Source organism: Rattus norvegicus, chromosome 3 (genome assembly GCF_036323735.1).
Source record: "Rattus norvegicus strain BN/NHsdMcwi chromosome 3, GRCr8, whole genome shotgun sequence".
NCBI classification, from domain to species: domain Eukaryota; kingdom Metazoa; phylum Chordata; class Mammalia; order Rodentia; family Muridae; genus Rattus; species Rattus norvegicus.
In genome coordinates, this window is record NC_086021.1 from 137,916,807 (window position 1) to 137,942,070 (window position 25,264).

General features: G+C 46.1%; 3 protein-coding genes and 5 non-coding genes across 13 annotated transcripts in view; 7 read left to right on the forward strand and 1 right to left on the reverse strand.

Annotated features, from left to right (window-relative positions):
* Window positions 1-656, forward strand: part of Tmc2 (transmembrane channel-like 2) — a 67,950-nt gene extending 67,294 nt beyond the window's left edge. Inside the window, exon 19 of the mRNA NM_001106510.1 lies at window positions 122-656. Within this exon, the coding sequence (NP_001099980.1) occupies window positions 122-339 (218 nt within the window). The 3' untranslated portion in view covers window positions 340-656. The remainder of the gene's footprint in view (window positions 1-121) is intronic.
* An 8,724-nt stretch (window positions 657-9,380) lies between these two features.
* Window positions 9,381-18,165, forward strand: Nop56 (NOP56 ribonucleoprotein). Of its 3 annotated transcripts, XR_352612.5 has the most exons (13): window positions 9,381-13,431; window positions 13,591-13,680; window positions 13,989-14,103; window positions 14,443-14,604; window positions 14,752-14,950; window positions 15,262-15,449; window positions 15,533-15,684; window positions 15,855-15,955; window positions 16,296-16,444; window positions 16,669-16,790; window positions 16,977-17,111; window positions 17,236-17,352; window positions 17,726-17,784. XR_352612.5 is itself a non-coding variant. In XM_063284165.1 (12 exons), the coding sequence occupies exons 1-12, from the start codon at window positions 13,429-13,431 to the stop codon at window positions 17,251-17,253; spliced, it is 1,434 nt and encodes a 477-aa protein (XP_063140235.1). In that variant the 5' UTR covers window positions 9,381-13,428; the 3' UTR covers window positions 17,254-18,162. The 3 variants fall into 3 exon arrangements, 2 of the variants coding, with proteins under 2 accessions (XP_063140235.1, NP_001020903.1); XM_063284165.1 differs by having other exon boundaries at window positions 17,236-18,162; NM_001025732.1 differs by lacking the exon at window positions 17,236-17,352 and having other exon boundaries at window positions 13,373-13,431; window positions 17,726-18,165.
* On the forward strand, window positions 14,265-14,333 carry Snord110 (small nucleolar RNA, C/D box 110). Its single transcript, XR_005503116.1, has one exon. It is a non-coding gene; the product is annotated as a small nucleolar RNA SNORD110 (small nucleolar RNA).
* On the forward strand, window positions 15,062-15,193 carry LOC134478803 (small nucleolar RNA SNORA51). Its single transcript, XR_005503063.1, has one exon. It is a non-coding gene; the product is annotated as a small nucleolar RNA SNORA51 (small nucleolar RNA).
* On the forward strand, window positions 16,018-16,103 carry Snord86 (small nucleolar RNA, C/D box 86). The gene has a single exon (XR_005503113.1). It is a non-coding gene; the product is annotated as a small nucleolar RNA SNORD86 (small nucleolar RNA).
* Window positions 16,517-16,586, forward strand: LOC134478802 (small nucleolar RNA SNORD56). Its single transcript, XR_005503051.1, has one exon. It is a non-coding gene; the product is annotated as a small nucleolar RNA SNORD56 (small nucleolar RNA).
* Window positions 16,837-16,908, forward strand: Snord57 (small nucleolar RNA, C/D box 57). The gene has a single exon (XR_005503050.1). It is a non-coding gene; the product is annotated as a small nucleolar RNA SNORD57 (small nucleolar RNA).
* On the reverse strand, window positions 18,165-23,469 carry Idh3b (isocitrate dehydrogenase (NAD(+)) 3 non-catalytic subunit beta). Of its 4 annotated transcripts, none has more exons than NM_053581.1 (12): window positions 23,136-23,184; window positions 22,921-23,001; window positions 22,692-22,790; window positions 22,457-22,577; window positions 20,635-20,695; window positions 20,430-20,562; window positions 20,200-20,333; window positions 19,994-20,096; window positions 19,682-19,828; window positions 19,299-19,393; window positions 19,114-19,174; window positions 18,165-18,586 (listed from the first exon to the last, which is right to left on the reverse strand). In NM_053581.1, exons 1-12 carry the CDS (start codon window positions 23,169-23,171, stop codon window positions 18,500-18,502), a joined length of 1,158 nt encoding a protein of 385 aa, NP_446033.1. In that variant the 5' UTR covers window positions 23,172-23,184; the 3' UTR covers window positions 18,165-18,499. The 4 variants fall into 4 exon arrangements, with proteins under 4 accessions (NP_446033.1, XP_006235110.1, XP_063140819.1 ...); XM_006235048.5 differs by having other exon boundaries at window positions 18,168-18,288; window positions 23,136-23,469; XM_063284749.1 differs by having other exon boundaries at window positions 18,168-19,174; window positions 23,136-23,469.
* Window positions 23,470-25,264: the final 1,795 nt, after the last annotated feature.

Here is a 25,264-nt window from a genome sequence, read left to right on the forward strand (position 1 = left end):
GGGTAATCTGACAGCTCCAAAGGGGACTGGAATCTGCATATATAGCAGAGCAGCTCCAGAAAGCTCCAATGGAAACACAGACAAAATCTTCTACATCTCTTTTCTTGCCTCTTTTTTCCAGAGCCCACATCTTACTCTCCCAGCCAAATCCAGACTCTGGACAAGAAAGCGCGGGGCTCCAGCACCTCCAGGACTGATGGTGGGGCCTCACAGTCTACCTCCTGGCACCATGTTGGGTCTCAGCCACCAAGAGTCAGACAAGATTCTGGCCAACCCCAGTCTCAGACTTACACAGGCAGGTCACCTTCTGGAAAGAGAACCCAGAGGCCTCACAACTGATGGCTGGCATTCATGGGTGTCCCAGTCCTGGCCTTGATCCTCAGGCTCTTCTGTTTTACATATCTCTTCCCTTCTTGTCTCACATACATACGTGTTTCCTTATGGCACATGTAACATATGAACTTTAATCCTTGGTTCCAAACCTTGATTGCTAACCAAAGGGGATAGCAGTGGCTTCCCCTGATTTGGGGAGTGGCAGGAGCTGAAACCTTGTTTGAACTAACTGGCCCTCTCAATATCTTGCTGAGGAAACTCTGGACCTCACACGCTAGTAGTTTCCTTTGCATCCAGACTTGGGAAGGCAGGGATGAGGCCATGACTCCCTGTGTGGAATTTTTCCATGGTGTATGTTTGGATCCAGTTTCTACAGCCCCTCTAAACAGAACTATGGTATGGAGGAGCCTACAGATCTTACATCAGCCCCATCTAAAGGAGGCTAGATAGTTCAAATGGCAGGTACAAGCAAATAAAAACAGAAGTGGATGAGGCAGAGTCCTCCCAACAGAAAGATCTGCAACACCCAGGACCCAGCCTGGGGAAGCTGACGCCAATCAAACACAGAGACTGCACTGGAGCCTCCTAGCAGAAGACAAACACACAGGCAGCATGGTTCTTCTGATCCAGCTGAAGAAAACTTGAAGACTGCTCAGGGCAGGAAAATCTTTTTCGAGCATAAAATTCTAAAAGCAATTAATCTGTTTCCTGTATAAGGGTTCTTAAAGATGGTAATTCTTTGCAAAATGTATTCTAGTGGGCATAAGTGAGGGAAGCCAGACTGTTAAGAAGGCTTTGCTAGAAGCCAAAGGCTTAGCAAGGTGGAAGTTTAGTTCAGGATTCTCTAGAAACCCTAAGTGTAAGGAAGAAGTACTTTCCTCTATATTCCCAGACACGGGTGAGCAGCAAAGCTTCGGGCCACGGGAGCATCTCACCCCATGTCTCTGCGTATTCTGAAGTTCTTCTTTTAGCCACTTACAGTTTTGTAGGTATCACCTGAGTCCTCAGGGGCCCTCAGAACTCTCTCTCTCTCTCTCTCTCTCTCTCTCTCGTTCTCTCTCTCTCTTTCTCTCTCTCTCTCTCTCTCTCTCACACACACACACACACACACACACACACACACACACACACGCATTGAGCATCAAGCAAAGTCCTAGTGGTGAGAAGATTTCACAGCTACTCATAACTTACACAAGTAATGCACTTCTCAAACTGGATTTCAGACATAAGCTACAATGGGATGGAAATGAAGACATATGAGCAGGAGAAACAGGGTAGTTACCTTCACCTCAGTTCATCCTAACAAAATGAAGAGCTCCATGAACCCCCAGTAAGCCTCCAGATCTGACACTGCCTTCAAGTCACCACTGCCATCTGGGGACAAACATTCTGGCTGTAAGCTTACCTAAGATATCAACACAGGAACTCAGGCAAGCTAAGCCACACCAGCCAGCAGACCCCACAGCACCTTCCATGTCCTCAGCTCATCTTGGCTGCGTCATGCCAACTCAGAAACAAGAACTAGTGGAGGTCCCTCCTGAGCCATCAGTCTCTGTTACTGTTGGGCATCTGACAGCTAACAATACACATAAGCACCTATTACAAACCATTACAAATGGACTAAACCATCCATTTTGAGGAAGCATAATTTTATGTAAAGGAATACATTTGCTATCTATTGCTATATACCAAATGAGCCCTTAAACTGATGCCTTAAAGTGGGTTGGGCATAGTGGCACATGCCTATAATTCCGGGCACTCAGGAGGCAGAGACGAGGTTTGCATCAAGCTCAATGCCAATCTAGTTTGCATAGTAAATTTCAGACCAGCCAAGGCTGTCTCATGAGAACCTGTCTCAAAATCCAAAAAGAAAGTAAGTAAAGTATATTAAACATCTGTTATATCAAATAGTGTGTATGGGTCAAGAATTTGGGGGTGGGCTGGGGATATAGCTTAATTGGTAAAGCACTACAGTGAAAGTATGGGGACCTTAGTTTGAGCCCCATGGAAAAGTCAGAAGCACTATCCTGTATCTATAACCCAGTGCTTACTGGCAAGGGGACATGGAGACAGACAGATCCTTGGGACTTGCTGACTGGCCAGTGAGCTCCAGGTTCTGTGATTCTGTGTCAAAAAATAAAGTAGAGAGGGATGGGGGAGGCAGTGGATGTGGATCTCCACATCATGTGTATACACTGGAGTGTGTGCATTTATATACAGAGTGGGGGATCCTCATCGAGAGGGAGACAACTCCTCAGTTAGGATCCCCAGGCTGATGGAGGAATATCTACATACATGTGCACCCTATGCATGTGTGCAAACACACACACACACACACACACACACACACACACACACACACACACGAATCTGTTCTAGTTCTGGGCATTGCAAGCAAATGAAGCTGAAAGGCACAATCCCATAATGGGTTCACCCACATGGCTATGCTATGAGCTGGAGGCCTTAATTCCTCTGGTACTGACAGGAGACCATGGCTATTCTCCCTGTGAACCTTTCCACAAAGCTGTGTCAAAGTCAAAACTACAGAGGCAGATCTTCAGTAAGGGGGGTTCTGTCTGTTAATAAGCAAAGGTTAGGATTGCAATCTGGAATACAGCACCCACAGGCCAGAGAGGACTATGTTATGTGTGGAAAACAAAGGATAGGTTGACTGTTTCTTAGAGAGATCTACACAAGAAAGTCCTGTGGCATCGTATTTTCAGGAGCTAGATGTTCACATTGGCAGTGCTTAATGTATAAAGCCAGTCTTGGGTTTTTTAAAGCTTTATATTTTCTCTGCATGGGTGTTTTGCCTGCATGTGTGCCTATACACCTTATGCATGCCTGGTGCCCATGTAGTTCAGAGGAGTGCTTCAGACATTGAAGAACTCGAGTTATAGACAGTTGTTAGCAACCATGTGGATGCTGGGATTCAAACCCAGGTCCTCTGGTAGAGAAGCCAGTGCTCTAACCATTGAGCATTTTCCCTATCCCTCACTGTCTAGTAAATCTTCACTGCTACTTGAGTGAGCTAAAGAATGAGGCGGAGGAAGAACACGTGGGTGAGAGAAAAATGTTAAGGTGATGTGGGCTTACAAAGGACATTATTGTTCAAAAACAAACGAAGGTGGCAGGTGGCCATCTGCTCTGCCTTCTCAGGGGTGACTTTCCAGCTACTCCATCTTACTCCCTGAAGGCATCACAGCCTGCGGAGGAGGGCTGGCAGCAGAGCTGTGTGTAGGGCATGGCCACCCAGGTGGCATTGTCCACACTGTGGATCTGGCCAAAATGTCGACCTCTGTAGACAGTTCAGAAGGAACTGGACCAATGCACCCCACCCAATTACCAACCTCAGAATCAGAGAGGTGCAGTGTGGTAACACTCCTAAGGTGGCTGTGTCACTATCCTGGCCCTCCAGCTGTGAGAGATAATCTTGTCAGGCTCCCCAGGTCTCCTCTCATACCTGAGGTTGTACCTACGAGCATTTACACTTGACTTACAGTCTCAGCCTTCTTGGTTACCTGCCACTGCCACCTTCCAGTGCCCAGAAGATGGCCACCAGCAGGCAAGGCTGGTGTAGCAAGAATAGATTCTTTGGATAGCTAGGGAGAGTTCTGACTCTGGTGCCTCCTGTGGTAGAATTGGGATACAGCAAGTTCTAAACCTGCAACCTGTTACCACACAGACTAGGTACTAGGATGTTAAGGCCTAGTTGGACTAGACAGCTTAACTCATGTGGTAATTGACAAATACAGACTGGAGTGGCTTGCTATCTCTGCCCACCCTGACTTTCTAGCAGGTTACCTGGGGTTTATACTTATGAATGGCATCAGAGGTCCTACAGAGAATAGAAGTGACAGGGCTTCTTGAACCCTGGGGTTAGAGCAATGTCATTCTGCTGCATTCTCTACCCAGAGTCAAAAGGTAGAAAAAAAACTACATCTCTCAATGGCAGGAACACCAAGAACTGGGAGGCATTGTTCATCCATTACAAATGAGTGTTGGTGGACAGATAAAAGTTTTTGTCACACACACACACACACACACACGCTCACTCACAGGGCCTCATCTTGCTCAGTCTGAGCCTGAGACACTGCCCAGCCCTCGGGGACTAGGGAAAGAGGTGACAGATAGCATTAGGCCCCCATTATCTCTGTGGGGTGGGTCCCTCAGCAGAGGCTTCTCTTTGTTTACACTGTGGGTTGAGAGTAAGGATGGCTTCTGTAAACCACGAGACCTGGGGATCAAGAAGAAAGGTGCAGAATGAGGCAGGCCTTGCTACCATCAATCTTAAGGAAGCCAATCACTTAGTGTGCTCATGCCTCAGTTTCCACAGCTCACTATTGAGGATGACAGTTTTCCCACTGTCACTCTGACTTGTACATTCACTGATTGTCCTAGTAGGGTTTTACTGCTGTGCACAGACACCACAACCAAGGCAAGTCTTATAAGGACAACATTTAATTGGGGCTGGCTTACAGGTTCAGAGGTTCAGTCCATTATCATCAAGGGTGGAACATGGCAGCATCCAGGCAGGCACGGTGCAGGAGGAGCTAAGAGTTCTACATCTTCATCTGAAGGATGAAAGTTTAAAGGCCACTCCCACAGTGACACGCCTACTCCAACAAGGTCACACACATTCCAATAGGGCTGAGCATGTACAAACCATCACACTGATGCTAGCAGATGATGTGCTAGCCAGGGAAACTGACCAGGGTATAGTAGCACACAGCTTTTACCTAGCACTCTAGAGACAGATACAAGTGGATCTCTGGGAGTTTGAGGACAGGCTGATCCACAGAATGAGTTCCATACCAGCCTATATAGGGACTCTGTCTTAAAATAATTTATTATTATTATTATTATTATTATTATTAATAAATTTTAATTTAAGCTTTTCTTGTTATAAATGAAATTATGGGGCTGCCAAGATGCAGCCTGGATTAGTAGCACACACTTTTAATCCCAGCATTTAGGAGGCAGAGGCAGGCATAACTCTGGTGAGCTTAAGGCTTATGTAACAAGTTCCAAGCTAGCCAGACCTACAGTGACACTCTCTCTCAAAAATGAAAGAAAAGGTGACTTAGCCAGGTAGTGGTGACACACATCCCAGCACTCAGGAGGCTGTCCAATCTCTATGAGTTTGACGCCAGCCTGACCTACAGAGTTAGTTCCAGGGCAGTCAGGGCTACACAAAGAAACCCTGTCTCAAAAAGCTGAAAGGAAAAAAGGGAGGGAAAAAAGATGGCTGAATGGATAAAGGCACTTGCTGCCAATCTTGATGACAGAGTTCAATCCCCAGGACCCACATGGCTGAAGAAAAGAACCAATTCTCACAAGTTGTCCTTTGACCATATGTGTACCATAGCACACTACACAACTAATAAATTTAAATTTATTTTTAGAAGAAAACAAAGGTTGGAGCATGTGGTACATGCCCTTAATTCCAGCATTCTTCAGGCAGACCCAGGCAAGTTTCTGAGTTCAAGTCTACACAGGGAGTTCCAGACTAGGCAGACCTACACAATGAGACCTTTGAGGGTGGGGAGTCCATTGTTTAGATTTAGAGAAACACTATCAAAACTAAGATGTGAGCCAGACATGGTGGTACACGCCTTTAATACCAGCGGTGGGGAGGCAGAGGTAGGCAGATCTCTGAGTTTGAGGCCAGTCTGAACTATAAAGCAAGTTTCAAGAACGCTAGGGCTACGCAGGCTACACACACACACACACACACACACACACACACACACACCAAACAAACAAACAAACAAAAACAAAACCGGGGCTGGAGAGATGGCTCAATGTTTAAAGCACTGACTACTGAGTTCAAATCCCAGCAACCACATGGTGGCTCACAACCATCTGTAATGAGACTCTGATGCCCTCTTCTGGTGTGTCTGAAGACAGCTACAGTGTACTCATATATAATAAATAAATAAATCTTTTTTAAAAACTGGGGAAAAAGATAGATAGATAGATAGATAGATAGATAGATAGATAGATGGATGGATGGATGGATGGATGGATGGATGGATGGATGGATGGATGGATAGATGAGATGGGGGACCAGGTACAGTGGGTGCCCAGGTCTCAGGAGGCAGAAACAGAATGATCTCTGAAACTCTGAGGCCAGCCTGATCAACATACTGAGTTCCAGGACAGTCAGGGCTACACAGTGAGACCCCATCTCAAATAGACAATAGATAGATAGATAGATAGATAGATAGATAGATAGATAGATAGATAGACAGACAGACAGACAGATAGATAGATGGATGGATGATAGGCAGACAGATTACATACATACATACATGCAAACATACATAGACCAACAGGAATAAATAAGATGGGGGACCATAAAAGAAGAAAGACATCCAATATCAATGTCTGGACTCTGCATATGTGTGCATACTTACACACATGTGTACACATGTGAAAACATATTCTGCTATTAAATACTACTCAGCTATTAAAAACAATGATGTATGAAATTTGCAGGCAGATGGCTGGAACTAGAAAAGAATCATCCTGGTTGAGGTAACCCAGACCCAGAAAGACAACATGGTATGTACTCACTTATAAGTAGACATTAGCTATTAAATAAAGGATAATCATGCTCCAGTCCACAGACTTAGAGAGGCTAAGTAACAAGGAGGGCTCGAGGTGTGTGTGTGTGTGTGTGTGTGTGTGTGTGTGTGTGTGTGTGTGTGTGACATGGATCTCCCTGGAAAGAGGAAATAGATTTTGCAGGTTGACAGGGGGCAAATTACTTTTTTTTTTTCCAAAGAGGGCTCGAGGTGTGTGTGTGTGTGTGTGTGTGTGTGTTGTGTGTGTGTGTGTGTGTGTGTGTGTGTGACATGGATCTCCCTGGAAAGAGGAAATAGATTTTGCAGGTTGACAGGGGGCAAATTACTTTTTTTTTTTCCAAAGAAGAAGGAGGCTTAATAAGACCGTTTAAAGTAGAAAGGATGAAGATGTTAACAATCAGCAAATTTACCATCTAAACGGATTTTCCAATTCCTGTCATTTAGACAATGAAAGTAAATATTTACCTACCGCCTCTGGAAGTTGAATGGTACTGGTAACTGTGTCATCATGTGAAACGCAATTGTATTTAGAGACAATGTGTTATTTACACATGTAAGTAAATGATAAAAAGTGAATGAGGGTGTGTAAAAATTGGTGTTAGGTCCAAGTGGATCAAGGACCTCCACATCAAACCAGATACACTCAAACTAATAGAAGAAAAAGTGGGGAAGCAACTTGAACACATGGGCACTGGAGAAAATTTCCTGAACAAAACACCAATGGCTTATGCTCTAAGATCAAGAATCGACAAATGGGACCTCATAAAACTGCAAAGCTTCTGTAAGGCAAAGGACACTGTGGTTAGGACAAATCGGCAACCAACAGATTGGGAAAAGATCTTTACCAATCCTACAACAGATAGAGGCCTTATATCCAAAATATACAAAGAACTCAAGAAGTTAGACCGCAGGGAGACAAATAACCCTATTAAAAATTGGGGTTCAGAAGTAAACAAAGAATTCACAGCTGAGGAATGCCGAATGGCTGAGAAACACCTAAAGAAATGTTCAACATCTTTAGTCATAAGGGAAAAGCAAATCAAAACAACCCTGAGATTTCACCTCACACCAGTGAGAATGGCTAAGATCAAAAACTCAGGTGACAGCAAATGCTGGCGAGGATGTGGAGAAAGAGGAACACTCCTCCATTGTTGGTGGGATTGCAGACTGGTACAGCCATTCTGGAAATCAGTCTGGAGGTTCCTCAGAAAATTGGACATTGAACTACCTTAGGACCCAGCTATACCTCCTAGGCATATACCCAAAAGATGCCCCAACATATAAAAAAGATATGTGCTCCACTATGTTCATAGCAGCCTTATTTATAATAGCCAGAAGCTGGAAAGAACCCAGATGCCCTTCAACAGAGGAATGGATACAGAAAATGTGATACATCTACACAATGGAATATTACTCAGCTATCAAAAACAATGACTTTATGAAATTCATAGGCAAATGGATGGATCTGGAAAATATCCTGAGTGAGGTAACCCAATCACAGAAGAACACATATGGTATGCACTCATTGATAAGTGGCTATTAGCCCAAATGCTTGAATTGCCCTAGATGCACAGAACACATGAAACTCAAGACGGATGATCAAAATGTGAATGCTTCACTCCTTCTTTAGAAGGGGAACAAGAATACTCTTGGCAGGGAATAGGAAGGCAAAGATTAAAACAGAGGCAGAAGGAACACCCATTCAGGACCTGTCCCACATGTGGCCCATACATATACAGCCACCCAATTAGACAAGATGGATGAAGCAAAGAAGTGCAGGCCGACAGGAGCCGGATGTAGATCGCTCCTGAGAGACACAGCAAGAATACAGCAAATACATAGGCGAACGCCAGCAGCAAACCACTGAACTGAGAAAGGACTGAAAGAGCTTGAAGGGGTTCGAGACTCCATATGAACAACAATGCCAACCAACCAGAGCTTCCAGGGACTAAGCCACTACCCAAAGACTATACATGGACTGACCCTGGGCTCCAACCTCATAGGTAGCAATGAATGGCCTAGTAAGAGCACCAGTGGAAGGGGAAGCCCTTGGTCCTGCCAAGACTGAACCCCGAGTGAATGTAATTGTTGGGGGGAGGGCAGCAATGGGGGGAGGATGGGGAGGGGAACACCCATAGAGAAAGGGAGGGGTTAGGGGGATGTTTGCCCGGAAACCAGGAAAGGGAATAACATTTGAAATGTAAATAAGAAATACTCAAGTTAATAAAAAAAATTGGTGTTAGGAAATTCTTATATAAAATGATATGCTATTTATTGACAAATGATCAAAAGAGTGAACTGGAGAGACAGCCCAGTGATGGAGCACTTGCCTAGCATCCTTGAGGCCCTGGGTTCAATCACCAAAATCACATAAAGAGAAAGAAAAAAGCTATTACACAGATATTACAAAAGTCTTGCATATTTTGTTAAAGCACTCAATAATTTTTTTTTGTTTTTTGTTTTTTTTGCAGAGCTGGGGACTGAACCCAGGGCCTTGCGCTCTACCACTGAGCTAAATCCCCACCCCAGCACTCAATAATTTTAAGAAGAAGCTGGGTGTGGTGGTGTACACCTTTAGTCCCAGCATTAGGAGGAAGAGGCAATTAGATTTCTGTGAGTTAAGGCCAGGGGTCTACCTAGTAAGTTCCAGGCCAGCCAGAGTATAATAGTAAGAACTCGTATCAAATAATATTACAACAATAAAAATGACCCAGAAAGCAAGATGAATGACTAGCATTTGAGTGCCCACCACATCAGACACCTATCTATTTGAGAGCTGCCCCAATACCCTTTGTTAAAGGGATGAACGAATCTTTAATCTTTATTCTGAAGTCTCAAGTTCAGGTGATTAATTTCTGGCCACACTGTAAGTCACAGAGCTTGGGCTTTATCCTTTATTTAATAGCTTACTTTGATTCATATTTGTTGTAGCTTTATAAGCCACCCATAAATGTAATGGTTTTAAAGCCACAATTCTGCGAATAGACGGGGTACACATTGCCCTTCTTGTCACGTCTAGGGTCTCATGCAGCTGCAGTCAGAGTGGAAAGGGCTAGAATACAAGTCGACTGTTTTGTCAGAGATAGTTGGAAAGCTTGACTCTACCTCCATGTAGTCTCCGTAGGACTCGTCAGCACAGAATCTGCACTTCTTATGAGCAACTTAAAGTCTACAGGCATGCAAAGGGTTGAGGTTCAGAAGTGGCAGGCTCAGTACCTGTGTCCGTGGGGCCATAGTCCTGGCTCTCAGGAGGCATGGACCATTATTGGCCCTTCTGGAGAACAACTACTACAAGTGCTTATAGAATACCAACACCTATAATTCTCTTATGACTTCATTCACTAGGAGAAACCATAAACAAAACATGAATTTCAGCTTTCGAAATATTCAGGAAGTATGGCGAAGGATAACTTGGAGACAAAAACCAATGACTTTATAAAAGTCTACTTCGGTAGGAAAGGTCTGTCTGAACCTGGGCAAGAGCAATTAATCTATCAAAGGACCTAGGGAAAGGAAGAGACGGTATCTGATATCACAATCTACAGATGCCTGCTAGGCTCAGAACTATACATATTGGACTTTTTTTTTTTTTTTTTTTTTTGGAAACAGGGTTTTACTATGTAACCCTGATTAACCTGGGGCTATCAATATAGACCAAGCTAGTCTTGAATTCAGATATCTGCCTTCCAAGTGCTGTGATTAAAGGTGTGTGTCACCATTCAACTCCAGGGGTGACATGAAGTGATGGAGGTGAGGACTCCAGAGGAATATCTTGTTGCTTGTTTGTGCTGTATGTCCTCATCTAATCACAAGCATTTATAGCTCTTACTTTTCTTCAAACAGTCTCACTGGGTAATCTTGCCTGCCTTGGAATTTACTATGTAGCCCGGGTCTGTCTCTGACTCCCAAGTACCAGAATTAAAGGTGTGTTCCACCATGTCCTGCCAAGCATCTGTAGCTTCCTAGTTGTAATACATACACATTTCTTTAACTATTCAAGTCTACTTCATTACCCAAGGCAGCTTCATTATAGACCGTTTACAGCCAACTTACTCCATGATTCTTTTTGCTCACTGCTCTCACGGCTTTTATATTCTAAATTTATACAAAATTTACACATATATGAATATGAGATATGCTATGTGTGTCCAAGTACGTACAGCTAAGACAACAAGATTTACAACCAATTTTCCATACAACTGTGACATGACCTCCTAGTCTCTATATCCTACTTAATATTGCCCATGAGCTACCAAATTAACTCTGTAACCTACTAAGAGATTCTAACCTCTTACTAGAAACACATTCTCTAGTAGTTAAGTACCTCTAAAGCCATAAAGATTTAGGGTTAAGTTAAAAAATAATGGAGTTACATGGTGTTACTATTTCCCATTATATTCTGGAATCATCCATTTGACCATGTATGGCAATAATTTGCCCTGTTTAAGAAATTAAGTTTTCAATAGATTAATTTTGTCATTCCACTCTAAAAAAATGTGAAATGTGGGGCTGATGAGATGGCTCAGTGGGTAAAGACATTCCTTACCAAGTCTGAAGGCTCAACTTAATCCCCGGAACCCATGTGGTAGGAGAGAACCAACTCCCACAAGATGTCTTCATCTACACACGCAGTGCCATGCACACCCACAGAGAAGCAAACACACATACACAGTAACATCTTTAAAAATGAGACAAGTAGGGCTGGAGAGATGGCTCAGTGGTTAAAAGCACCTGACTGCTCTTCCAGAGGTCATGAGTTCAATTCCCAGCAACCACATGGTGGCTCACAACCATCTGTAAAGAGATCCAGTGCCCTCTTCTGGTGTATCTGAAGACAGCTACAGTGTACTTATATATAATAAATGAATAAATCTTTAAAAAAAAAAAGAGACAAGTAGTGACTTAGTTTTGAGATCATGAACCAAAATGCAGTAATAACCATATCTGTAAACAATACTGAGATTATTATGATTTAATCAGTAATGCTTAATATAGATTTATAAGTGCAATAAAATGAACTATGTGCTTCCAATTTTTTGCTGTTGAAACACTTTACTCAGAGGGCTGGGGAAAACCTGGAGAAATCCTGTCTGCTGTCCTGCATGGGGCAGACCTTGGAGATCTCCCAATCTCTCTGTGCTTCAATATTTAAAATGTTTATGTGTATGAGCATTTTGCCTACATGTATGTGTGTGTACCACATATATGGCTGGTACCCGTGAAGGCCAAAAGAAAGCAACAGATCCCCAGGAACTGGAGTTACAGGTAGATGTGAGATGCTATGTAGGTGCTGAGAAGTGGACCTCGGACCTCTGGAAGAGTCATCAGTACTCTTGACCACTGAGCCATCTCTCTACCCGACGAATGAATTCAGTAAATTCACTGAGTTGAGAAAACAAATCAGATACAACTTATAAATGTGCCTTATGGTTATAAGAATTTTCAAAATCCCTTTAGGAGTTGCAGTAGAGTTCAGCTGGTGGAGGCCCTGCCTTGAATTCGCTAACAGATACACAGGACTGGTAGAGGTTCAAAGAGCATACACGTAGTCAGCTACAGAGCCGCCAGAAGGTGGGGGGGAGGGGTAAGGAAGGGAGGAAAGGGAAGAGGGAAAAAGGAAGAGTGAGGAGGTGAGGAAGGATGAAGGAAAGGAAGAGGGGAATGGAAAGAAAATGAGGAGGGAAGGGAGGTAGAGGAGAATCCCCTTAGCATTATTATTTTCTTTAAGGCACAGACTAAGAGGCAATCAAGTTTGGGACTTAAAATGCTAAAACTAAAGTTATGTGGGTTTTTTTTCCTCTTTAAAGCAAGAGTAATTTTAAATTAGATACCTTGGTGTGCCAACAAATGACATTGTTAAACAAGAAAGCAGCTTCTTGGAAGGATTCAGGGCCCACTCAGCCATGAGCACCACGTGGTGCCGAGCAGAGCTCGGTTCTATGAAGCAGGGCAAGGAAGAGAACTAGCAAGAGGTAAACCGCCATTATCTACGCCACTGCCCGCACCAACACTTTTTTGAACAACAAAATTTAAGAGGAAGACGCAGGCAGCAAGGAGCCGCCATTTCTGCAGCGTCGGGGACCGGGTCCCAGGCGGAAGGCGAGGACCAGGACTGTCTGGGCAGCGGGAAACCGACAAAGTTCATCAGGGAGCCTTTCGTTCCCTCACCGAGTTCCGCCTCCCGGCACATGGGTAAAAAAGCACGAAAAACGGAGAAGAATGATCTCCAGGCTCTGCGGCCTGCCGGTAAGACCGGCGCCATTCATTCCCGACACAGTCTCAGCTCGCTCAGGCTCAGAGGCCCAGATGGGCAGGCCCGCTCGCGCCCGCGTAATCCAACCCGCCCGACGGACGATACCACACCCGCAAATCCCTCCGAAGACCTAGTAATGGTTCCGTCCCCAGCCTCTGATTGGTCCAACAGGAGAAGGCGTGGCCTCCGCAGTCTGGTTCCGCGCGCCAGAGCGCGCTACCCGCATTGCGAGCTGGGCACGGAGCAGGCGCCATGGTGAGGAGTGGTTGTGGGTTATTTGCGTTGTGAAGGCCTCAGTGTGCGTCTGGGTTTGCATTCAGGTTTGGGCTCGGAGTTTGGGCCAGGGCCTGCTCTAGCAGCGGCCCAGCGGACTCGGAAGTTTGACTAATGGCCGCGCGCCGGTTCCCTTTTCAGGTTCTGCTGCACGTGCTCTTCGAGCATGCGGTCGGCTACGCGCTGTTAGCGCTGAAGGAAGTAGAGGAGATCAGCTTGCTGTTGCCGCAGGTGAGTGGAATCGGTGGGCTCGTGGTGCTGCAATGCAGCCCCTAAGGCCGCCAAACCCCAGCATGCACCGCGTGTTCCCACGTGGCCGACCGCACCGAACGGGGAGGGGGGCAGAGCTGTAGAACGAGGGGACTCTAAGGCTAATCTATATAATAGGAGAGGTTGTAGATCAACATCTCATACTCTCATTTCTTAAGAATTAGAGTCCGGATGCGGGCCTAGGCACCAATTGCTACAACAGCTGGTGTTCCTGCTTTACTGCGCGGTAGAGGCCAAATTCAAAGAAAGCCCATTCATCCTCTCCACAGGTGGAGGAGTGTGTGCTTAACCTTGGCAAATTCCACAATGTCGTTCGTCTGGTGGCCTTTTGCCCCTTTTCTTCATCCCAGGTTGCCTTGGAAAATGCTAATGCTGTGTCTGAAGGTGAGCTCCCCCCCCCCCCCAGGGATGCGTGTTTCTGAATGGCTGATGATTTTCTTCTAAGCTTGATAGATTCTAGGCATTATTTGAGACCTACAAGATGGCAGTTTAAAACAGTTAAATGCTTCACAATTGTGCTCCCGGACCTGTGGTTGAGTCAGGCTTTGCAATGATGACTTGAAAAATCTGTCAATCCCCTGAGTGATCGATGATGACTCCATGTTTCTGAGCAATGCCTGAAGGGATGGGTGTTCCTGTATGGTCGGAGTGGAGGCACAGTCCTTCCTCTGTTACAGTTGGGACATTCTTCGTCGCGTTAAGAGCTGTGTTCTTTGTTCCAAGGTGTTGTTCATGAGGACCTCCGCCTGCTCCTGGAGACATACCTGCCATCTAAAAAGAAGAAAGTACTTCTGGGGGTCGGAGACCCCAAGATCGGTGCTGCTATACAGGAAGAGTTGGGGTACAACTGCCAGACTGGTGGTGTGATAGCTGAGATCCTTCGAGGTAAGAGTCCTGTTCAGTGTGTTGCCTCTACCATGTGGATGAAGTACCACAGAGGCCAGGAGAGGGGCTGCTGGTTTCTAGTAAGCAGCTATGAGTGGTTATGTGGGTTCTAAAAGGTCCTTAACCATAGTCCTGCCTTCTTTTTAGGGGTTCGTCTGCATTTCCATAACCTGGTGAAGGGTCTGACAGATCTTTCTGCTTGTAAAGCCCAGCTAGGGCTGGGACACAGCTATTCTCGTGCCAAAGTTAAGTTTAATGTGAACCGGGTGGACAACATGATCATTCAGTCTATAAGCCTTCTGGACCAACTGGATAAAGATATCAATACCTTCTCCATGCGTGTCAGGTAAGGTGCAGAAGCCACCAAACACTGGTTTTCTTCGGCCTAGTTTAGCTAATGCAAACTTAAGGTCAAGCAAGGCTGATAATTTGTGGGTAGAATCATGGACCAAAGCCAGGCCTCCTTGTGCTTACCACAGGCTGTGTTCCTACACTGACTGTATAGAAAGAGGAGGCAGAATAAACTACCCTGTGTACACCTCAGCCTAGGCCACCATGCCTGGTCTGTATTGTGAATGGGTAGACAGTGATTTGAGGGAGCCTGGGACCTGAGATCAGGTTTGACAGCTGGGTCAAGGTGTGATTGTCCCTCTGCAGGGAGTGGTATGGGTACCACTTTCCAGAGCTGGTGAAGATTATCAACGACAATGCTACATACTGTCGCCTGGCTCAGTTCATCGGGAACCGCAGGGAGCTAAATGAAGAAAAGTTAGAGAAGCTGGAAGAAATTACAATGGATGGAGCCAAGGCTAAGGCCATTCTGGATGCCTCTCGGTCCTCCATGGGTCAGTGCGGAGCGAGGCAGCCCGTATAAGGTACGAGGCTCCTTGAGTATCTGGTCCCCCTGTTCACACTAGGTGTTTCCTAGGCATGGACATATCTGCTATCGACTTGATAAACATCGAGAGCTTCTCCAGTCGTGTGGTGTCTTTGTCAGAGTATCGCCAGAGCCTACACAATTACCTTCGCTCCAAGATGAGCCAAGTAGCCCCCAGCCTGTCAGCCTTAATTGGGGAAGCGGTGCGTCATGGGGAACACAAAAGTGGGGGAGTAAAACATAGCATTCTGTACCGCTATACTTGTGGCTAGCATGCTGTCCCTAGTTGTTGCATGGTGGGGAGGAGGAGAGGGGAAAGAGTGGTAGGTCAGGTTTCTGTCCACTCACCTGCCCTCCTTGGGTCTCTCTCCAGGTAGGTGCACGTCTCATTGCCCATGCTGGCAGCCTCACCAACCTGGCCAAGTACCCAGCATCCACAGTGCAGATCCTTGGGGCTGAAAAGGCCCTGTTCAGGTACCAGTGAGGGCGCCTGCCCATGTCAGGTGCTGCTTCTGGTGTCCACTGCTTTGTTTGGGGATTACAGTGATGGCTGACCAGGACTACCTGACCTATAGAGGCCTCTACTATGGGAGTGATGGCCAGTCCTAGTGTCTGAGTGATTCCCAGGGCCCAGCAAAAAGGGACCAAGTTTCCAGGTCAGCAAATTGAATGCCTTCCCTCTCTGTCTCTGGGAGCTAGGTTGGCGCACGTTGAGGTAGAAAGTTCAGCCAAGTCTGGTGGGAAATTGTAAGAGGGGAACTTGACCGTTTAGGTCAAGTCTTCTGACTAAACTGTTCACTGAATATTCTCACAGAGCCCTGAAGACAAGGGGTAACACACCAAAATACGGACTCATTTTTCATTCCACTTTCATTGGCCGAGCAGCTGCAAAGAACAAAGGCCGTATCTCCCGATACCTAGCAAACAAATGCAGTATTGCCTCAAGAATTGATTGCTTCTCTGGTATGGATGGGGAGGTTGGCATTTGAGTGAAGGGGTTACATTGGGGGGGGAAGCAACCTACCTTGGCAGCTTCTACAATGATGGTAATATTTTTCGTCAACAGAGTTCACCTAGTGAGTGTTGACACTTTGGGTCTGAGTGAAGCTGAGGGGAGAGGGACTGGAGAGTCATTTGTCTTGTCAAGAGTTGTAATTGGCTTTGTTTATACATACACATACATCTAGAGGTCCCCACAAGTGTATTTGGGGAGAAACTCCGGGAACAAGTTGAAGAGCGGCTTTCTTTCTATGAGACTGGAGAGATTCCACGGAAGAACCTGGATGTCATGAAAGAAGCTGTGGTACAGGTCAGTGTGCTTTGTTGTGGTAGCTGAGTACCCCAAAGATTACTGTTGGAGATGATGAACTGACTCAGCCTGACCTTCAGAAATGGAGGTGATAAAACTGATTTAATGAGCCTGATCCAGCAAGACAGAAGTGTTATGGCAAGTTGGAGGTTGTCTGGTTTTTTCAGCACTTTGCTTTTTTGCCAGGCAGAGGAAGCGGCTGCTGAAATAACCAGAAAGCTGGAAAAACAGGAGAAGAAACGCTTGAAGAAGGAAAAGAAGCGACTGGCTGCACTGGCCCTGGCCTCTTCAGAAAACAGTAGTACTCCGGAAGAGTGTGAGGTCAGTCCTCTGCACACATCCGAGGTTGTAGGCTTTCCAAACAGTAGCACACAGGGCATCAAACCATGGTCTGGAGCTTGGGCTTTTTGGACCAAACACCTAAAACTACCTCTTGATTCTATAGGGAGGAGATAGGTGCTGAGAGAACTTGACAAGAGCCCAGAATGCTGGTTGTAGCACATGGCCCATTCCATGGCCGTGTGCTCTGTCCTCGGCTGCCTCCCAGGAGTCCTCAACAGGGGTAGTGTGAATTCCTGCTCTCCCTGTTCTGTGTCTGGAGGTGATAGTGTCTCATGAAGGGGGGTGGGGGCAGGGAGGTCACCAATGTGACCATTTAGAATTGTCCCCTAGGGCCTCTTAAATCTTAGCTACTAGTGACTTTCATTTCAGGGTCCCCTGGGAGCTCTGCATGATGTCCATCATGACCAGCATACAGGGGGTTTTCTCTAGGGTTAAGAGGGCCAGGGAAATTCTAAATTTGAGAGTAGATCACCAAAGTGCCCTTGCATTATTGAGTTACCAGAAGTACTAGGTCTGCTCTTCTGCCTGAATTCTGATGGGAGCTGTGGCTAACAAATGTAAGCAACATATCCCATGTCTGATTCCCCCTTCAGGAGGTAAATGAAAAACCTAAGAAGAAAAAGCTAAAACCCCAGGAAACCCTACAGGAAAATGGAATGGAAGACCCACCTGTCTCTTTGCCTAAAACCAAGAAAAAGAAAGCTTTTCCCAAGGAGGAGTTGGCCAGTGATCTTGAAGAGATGGCTACTAGCAGCATAAGTGTTCCTAAGAAAAAGAAGTCCTTACCTAAAGAGGAAGTGGCCAGTGAACCCGAAGAGGCAGCGAGCCCCATCACCCCTAAGAAGAAAAGGAAATTTTCTGAGGAGCCTGAGGCTGCTGCAAGCTGCACAAAGAGCAGCACAAAGAAAAAGAAAAAGTCGCAGAAGGCCCGGGAGGAGGATTAGAATGGACCTGCTTGGTGGGAGGGGCATACTTTATGGTGGCAGTTCCTCCTGCCCATGATAAACCCCAATAAAAACGCAAAACCAGATAACATGTGTTTGTCTATATTTATTTTTATTTTTACATGGGCATATAGGATTTATGATAGGGCAGTAATAACAGCTTCAGTGAAGTCATGACATGTGGCATAACCACCCATATCTGAGGTTCGAACCTGTGGGAAAAAGTGATAATCTTACAGTCTGGGCCCTGTCTCAACAGCCCATCCTGTGAGGTGGTACCCTTAAAGCCAGCCCCCAGGACAACCTAGCCTCTGCCAGAAAAGCAGTTATTTATTGTCTACTGTCTAGATGGTCTCTTCTGGTCCACTGTACTGAAGGGATGTATTCGAAGCATGATCCTTTTGAAGGAGGAAGTAAAGGGCTCTAGCCCCCATGGGGGTGCAGATGGCCGATGACGGACTTGATGAAGTCAGTTGTGGTGCTGTAGCCTCCCATGTCTCGAGTCCGGACCTACAGCCACCACCAGCAATAGCCGTGGGGGAAGAAGAGAGAGCCCATGAAGGAGATGGGGCAGCATGATGAGATGGAGACCAAGAAAGACAAGATGTGGAAAGAGTGGAAGGGAGTAAGCAGGTGTGGTCAAGGACTGCCCACCTGAGCAGACAAGGCAGTACCGGAGCACAAGACAGGAGGAGGAGCACATCAGAAGGGATGAGATGAGGTTACCTTGCAGGAAATGAGACCAAGTGGAAGGGAAACCAGGCTGCTAACCCTGCCTGCAATCTCCACCCTGGGCAAAGCTGCAAGGTCTGTATTCAGATGGCCCAAGGGCAAAGGGTGGTGCAGGAAAAGGAACAGCAGATGGAACTAAGGTAAAGGAGACCAAGAGGATGAAACAGCCAAGAGGGGAAGTGAAGAACAGCCCTGAGATCTGAGATCACAGCATATTGTGGGGGCCTGGAGGAGAGAGGTCCCTCAGGTCCCCACAATAGCACAGGATAGCACAGTGCTGAGTCCTTGAAGCCTTCGGAACTTACCTTGCCAACCTTGATCACCTTCTTCACTGCATCTGCAATCATGCTGGAGTGATACTCAAGGCTGTCAACAGACAGAAGCTGAGAATGCAACCAGAACACTCCCACCCTTGTTTTCCTTCCCACTGTGTTCCCCTTCCAACACCCACCCTCCACCCGAGAGCCCACTTCAGCTCCCTATAACCTACTTGAGATGCCGTAGCATGTTGGAAGCTGACAGCAGCATGGCTGTGGGATTGGCTATATTCCTGCCCACTGCCTGGGCAAATGGGTGCCGAGCGCCCTGTGGGAAAGAGCAAACCAGAGTCACTGGAAGGAGACAGGCATGTGCAGAGGAACAGGTCTACAAAATATATTATGGCACAGGAGGAGGACAGGCTAAAGTGACTTGTAGGGTGGGAGAGGAGGCAGCCATAGCTATTTACAAGTGAGGCACTGGGACAGGATACAGCAGACCTACCTGAGGTCAGGAAAGGGTAGGTACAGGTGACACCTGCCTCTGTCTCCACCTCCCAAGTACTGAATTAAAGGCATGCATCACCATGCCCAGGGAAAAAATAATCTTGCTCACCGTCTCAAAAACTGCATACTCTGCACTGTAGCTCTCACCAGGAACCACACCAGCTCCCCCAACAAGGCCAGCAGCCAGATTGTCGATAATGTTCCCATAGAGATTGGGCATCACAAGCACATCAAACTGGTAAGGATTCTGCACCAGCTAGGAATGAAATATGAGAATAAGAGTTCCGCGGGGGAGGGGGAGGGAGGGAGGGAGAGATGGATGGATGGATGGATGGATGGATGGATGGATGGATGGATGGATGGATGGATGGATGGACTGGCTTCCACTCCCAGCTTTCTGGAAACTCACAAAGGGCCTTACCTGCATGCAACAGTTGTCTATGATCATTGTTTCAAACTTGATTTTAGGGTACAGTTCAGCAACTTCCTCACAGCACTGCAAGAACAGCCCATCTCCAAGTTTCCTGTTCACAGGTCAGAGAGACAAAAATCAATCAACAGAGTTCAAGGGAATGCCTCTCCAGGAACCCAGCCCACAAAAAAAAAAAAAAAAAACCGATGCCTCACATGATGTTGGCTTTATGGACAGCTGTGACCTTGCTCCGCCCTTTTTTGGTGGCATAGTCAAAGGCAAACTTTGCAATCCTCTGAGACTTGGTTCGAGTGACGATCTTCAGGCACTCAATGACACCCCTTGCACTCTGGATAGGAGGGAAGTGTCGGATGACACTAGGGAAGAATAAGGAGGCCTACCTCTCGCTTGTCTCTCCTTGTCCTCCCTAGTTTCTGGGCCTTACCTCATGTTCCAGAGAGCTATACTCCCCTTCTGTCTGTTCTCGAATGATCACCAGGTCTAGATTGTTGTGCCGAGTCTTATATCCAGGAAGTGACTTCACATGGACCACGTTGGCAAACAAATCCAACTTACGCCTGAGAGTAGACAGTCATGAGCTTTGTGCCAGGTGATCAGCCCCTCAGACCCACGCCTACCTATCTACCTACCTCAGTTGCATATCATAGGAGGCTAGTTCACCCTTATACTCCATTGGGGTGTAGATCTTTCCTGTGACAACAAAGTACAGGAGAAGTAATGCTAGACGAGTGTCCCCGTTGATTTCAGACAACCTAGACTCCCATCTCACACTCCCGAATCCCTCAAGCCGTCTATTGACAGTGGCAAGAGACGAGGGAGAATAACTTGATTAAAACTAGATAAACTGAGCATAATGCTTTAGTTTTAGACACTCTGTTGAAATTTCTGAATGACCTAAGGGCTATTTAAAAAGAAAAAAAATCAAAGAACCTGGGTTTAATACCAAGCTGAAAAGCAAGGCTAAGGAGTCAATGGCTTTCCTTATATTCCTGTGTCTACTGACTTTGTGTTTTCTCAGCTACTTACTGAAAACTGACTATGTACGTAAGGCCAACAGGGATATTAATCAACACCTCACAACTCCTGCCCTCAATGAGTAAGCTACATTGGGAAAGACACTGTAAGTACTGTAGGGATGAGAGTAACAGCAAGCGTAGGAACACAGAAGAGGAATCCCCTCTGATAAAAACAGGCAATGTTACAGAAAAGCTGGCACTTAGTTTAGTTAATTCTTTTTCAAGTACATTCAGTGGGTTGACCAGTGATCCCCCAAATGATAGGCCCATGCTCTTACACCAAGAAACCATAAACATGACTTTACTAGGGGGCAGGGAGAAACTATAAATGAGGATTTTGTGGTGAGAATTTTGAAATATTATACAAATGTTTTTCTTTTACCCCCAGGTGTGAGATTCAGGCCTGCCTCAGACTGTCCATAGCAGCCGACTATGGTTTGCCTTATGCTGGGCATGGTTTTGCCAGGATCAGATAGTGTTTGTGGTTATGTAACGTTTGGAACTCTGGGAGCTTCCCAGAGGGTGTATAAACGCTAGGGCCTGGGGAGACAGAGAGGGGTTGTTGGTTGACAGTAGTCATGCACAAAGAAGAAACAAGGAGAAAGCAGATATTCTGACAGTGAGGATCAACCTTGCCCCAAGGAACGCAGAGGGACTGTAGCCCCAAGAACTCAGTTATATATATGTGCTGTTTTCCATAGCATCCAATGGCAACCATAGAAAACTAATGCTACAAGTGAGTGAGGATCCTGACAGGTGACAGAGTGGCATGTATTCAGGACAATGAGGACAGCTGATTGTGAGAAAAGCACAGAACAAGTTGTAGAAAGGCAAACAGGAAAGCCACGGCCAGACTATAAAGAACTGACTTTCCTCTTCGAAAGCTGGCCCTTGGAAGTCAGGCTGTCCACGAAAACAGATTAGAAAAATGGCCTATAGGGGAAAGCCTAGAAGCAAAAAATTAATTAATATTCCAATATGGGGAATAAAACACAGCAAAAGAAATGGAGTGGTTAGAATGGGCAGTGCACACCGGGTTAGGGCGGCACATTAATCTCAGTCCTTGAGAGGCAGAGGCAGGCAGATCTCCGTGAGTTCGAGGCCAGCCTCGTCTACAGAAAGTTTCAGAACAGCCTGGTTTACACAGAGAAAGCCTACCTGTAAGAACAAACAACAACGAAATAAGCAAACAAAACAAAAACCAAAAAAGAAGGGACACACAGACACAACTAACAGCATCTGACCACGGTGACACAGACTCAGCAGATCCCAAACCCTTCCTGACCTCACTAACTCCTGGTTTCCCACTGAGAAGAAAAAAAATCCTGAGTGTCAGTAGAGGACAGTCTGGAAAGCTGATATATACACACTGCAGAGAGAAAGGCTTTATGAACACTGCTCATTTGAGTTTAAATGACAAGAGTGCCATACGAACCAATGATGGCAACTTTGTTCTCCTTCATGGAACTCAGCACCTGCTCCAGCTTCTCCTCAGAAGCCATATTCTGCACCTCACTTAGGTGGTGCTCCTTGAATTCCACAGGGACAGCAGCAGCCTTCAGGGATAAGTCCAAGCACAGGACAGGCAGGGTCAGGTCTGAACTTTCCAACTCAACCCATCTATACCTGTAGCCAGATCCACCACCCATTCCCCGCCCCGGGCCACTCACCTTGAACACTTCCTTGACAGCATGCATGAGCTCTGGCCCCACACCGTCTCCAGGTAGCATTGTCACAGGAAAGGCACCCTCCACCCTCACATCTTGTGCCTGTGAGTGGGGCCAGCAGGGATGGAGCAGAAGTGGGAGTCAGAGAGAGAGCGAGGTGGGGAGGGGAAACCCAGGGGAGTGGCAAGGAGGCGAAACGGATAGGCGAGAACCAAGCCGGACTCGAGCGTACCTGACTCTGTGAAGCGGCTTGAGCCGAAGCTGCTGTTCGGAGACCTCTCCATGCCCCGGAGTTCCGAGCGCCGAGCACCGCCTGCGACAGACACAAGGTCAGATTGGGGACACCCAGACCCCTTACACCGCGATGACCTTGCCCTCTTTTGGAAACCGCAGAAAAACCCTCTGTTCTCACGCCCACCCCTCTGCCCAGCGCGTCCCGGGCCTCACTCGGGTCAGCCAGCGGACATTGCTCAGCGCTGCCATGTTCTGCCGAGGGAGTCGCCGGGGAAGTGACGCCGGAAGCGAGCGCGGTCGTGGGAGCTAGACTTCCTGTCAGACCTGGCAAGCTCGGTGATTCTTTCTCCCCTACCAATGTCAGGGTGTACCGATTCATTTAGGTTCTGCCCTTCGGTTTGGTAATGTACGGTCACAGAACACACAACCAGTTTGTCTGTCTGCTTTATTTTCATTCGTCAGATTTAATTTCTCTTGAAATTAAACATCCAAGAATATGTGGCCATTTATTGAACAAGAACGTGAGTTTAACAATAAAATTGAGAAGTCTTGGGAATCTGAATGTTTCTGTTATGCATTATTCTCTTAACTAGTACTCACTGTTAGTCACTTAGAAGCACTGTATGAACACACATTGCATGGGAGATGTGTCTGTTTTCTCCTTTAATTCAGCTACTGGGTATTTATGTGTCTGCGTTGTTTGTTGTAGGTTTCAAGGATTGAGTTCAAGTCAAAGGCTTAGCAGCAAGCACCTTTACCCATTGAGCCGCCTCATCCACTCCAAGCTAATTTTCTTATTATCATATACCAACACAATGAATTTTCTTTGTAATCTGAAAGATGTGTTTTATCCATTTGAAAGGCCTCTAAGATGTGATCTATGAGTTTCGGTGTTCTTCCAGAGAAGTCCTTGGCACCCAAAGGTTTCTTCTGTGTTAAGTAAGACCTGTTCGGTCTTTTCTCCGACAACCATGAGAAATCAAAGGAGTGATCCAGTGATGACGATTTCTTTTTTTTTTTTTTTTTTTTTTTTTTTTTTTTTTTTTTTTTTTCCGGAGCTGGGGACCGAACCCAGGGCCTTGCACTTCCTAGGCAAGCGCTCTACCACTGAGCTAAATCCCCAACCCCGACCCGATTTCTTGAAGATGGAGTCTGAGAGGTTTTTGGAAGAGGGAGAACTCCATCTGTGATTGTGGGATAAACTAGTGTTCACAGAATCAAATATACTCAGTCTAGAGGAATGCAGATTGGAGGCAAAAGTGGTGTCTTTGCCTCACCAGAGTCAGAGATGAAGAGAAGTCATTAAAGTGACTTAGGAACCGTGTTCTCAGACGGAATGTTTCAATACAGGGGAAAAAAAAAAAAAAAGTGGGGCACGGGAGGGTTAGTTCAGCAAGAGTGACCTCTACTGGAGTTTCCCCAGCCTGACACTGGAGAGCAACGAAATGTGGGTAATGTCTCGAGATCATTCTTCCTCGAGTGGCTCTGCTCTTATAAAACATGGGCCAAGGACAGCTTTCAAAGGAGGGAGTTGGCAGCAGTTAATAATGACCAGCAGCTGAGCTGAGGCAACTGTGGGCTGGGCAGACCAGCTAGCCAAGAGGATCTCAGCAAGGCAGCTTCAATGCCATGCAGGTAGGGCTGTGAGCACCATGGCTGAATCAGGAGAATGGACTTGTGTGAAGAGAGGAAGCACATGGGATGAGTAATGAGGAGTAAGGTTAGTGTATGTTCTAAACCTGAGGAAAAGGAAAAGAGAGATTTATGAGCAATACTGTTGAGTCTGGTGACCATGTAAATGATCTTTATTTAGTTGTAGGTGGCTTCATGGAGAAAGCAAACATTTGGGTTCATTTAAAAGTGCCATCTTCAGGAGGATCTCTGAGTTCAAGGCCATCCTGGTCTACATAGTGAGTTCCAGGACAGCCAGGGCTATGTAAAGAGACTCTGTCTCAAAAAAAAAAAAAAACCAGAAATTAAAAAAAATAAGGGTCATCTTGCCAGAAAGATAAACTCAAAGCTTCTGACAAAATGGAAAATGGAATTGGGAGATAAGTGAAAACAGTCCAAAAGTTCTAATTGAGAGGCAAGTGAGAAAAGAACCAAAGGTTCCAAATTATTCAAAAAGTAGCACTTACAGGAGTCTTTGAGTGTGAAAGATAGAAGTGTTGCACGTTGAACAGATGTCAGTAACAATGAAGTTGGGGCCCCTACAGATGAGGACACAGTCCCACAGTACTGATGGTCATCCTTGATGCAGTGTGCCAGTTAAACTAGAAAAGGCCTGGGAAGATTCCGTGCACAATTCCAGGAAGTCAGACATGACGAAGAGTGAGGATTAT

Bases quoted from the DNA above. Each gene is read 5' to 3' on its own strand.
- Idh3b (XM_063284749.1), bottom strand. From the start codon at position 23,171: ATGGCAGCGCTGAGCAATGTCCGCTGGCTGACCCGA. The intron at 22,791-22,920 runs GTACGCTCGAGT...CCCCACTCACAG, and splicing joins AAGCCGCTTCACAGAGTCAG to GCACAAGATGTGAGGGTGGA. The intron at 22,578-22,691 runs GTGAGTGGCCCG...TTATCCCTGAAG, and splicing joins CTGTCAAGGAAGTGTTCAAG to GCTGCTGCTGTCCCTGTGGA.
- Nop56 (NM_001025732.1), top strand. The intron at 14,104-14,442 runs GTGAGCTCCCCC...CTTTGTTCCAAG, and splicing joins TGCTAATGCTGTGTCTGAAG to GTGTTGTTCATGAGGACCTC. The intron at 16,445-16,668 runs GTATGGATGGGG...ACATACATCTAG, and splicing joins AAGAATTGATTGCTTCTCTG to AGGTCCCCACAAGTGTATTT.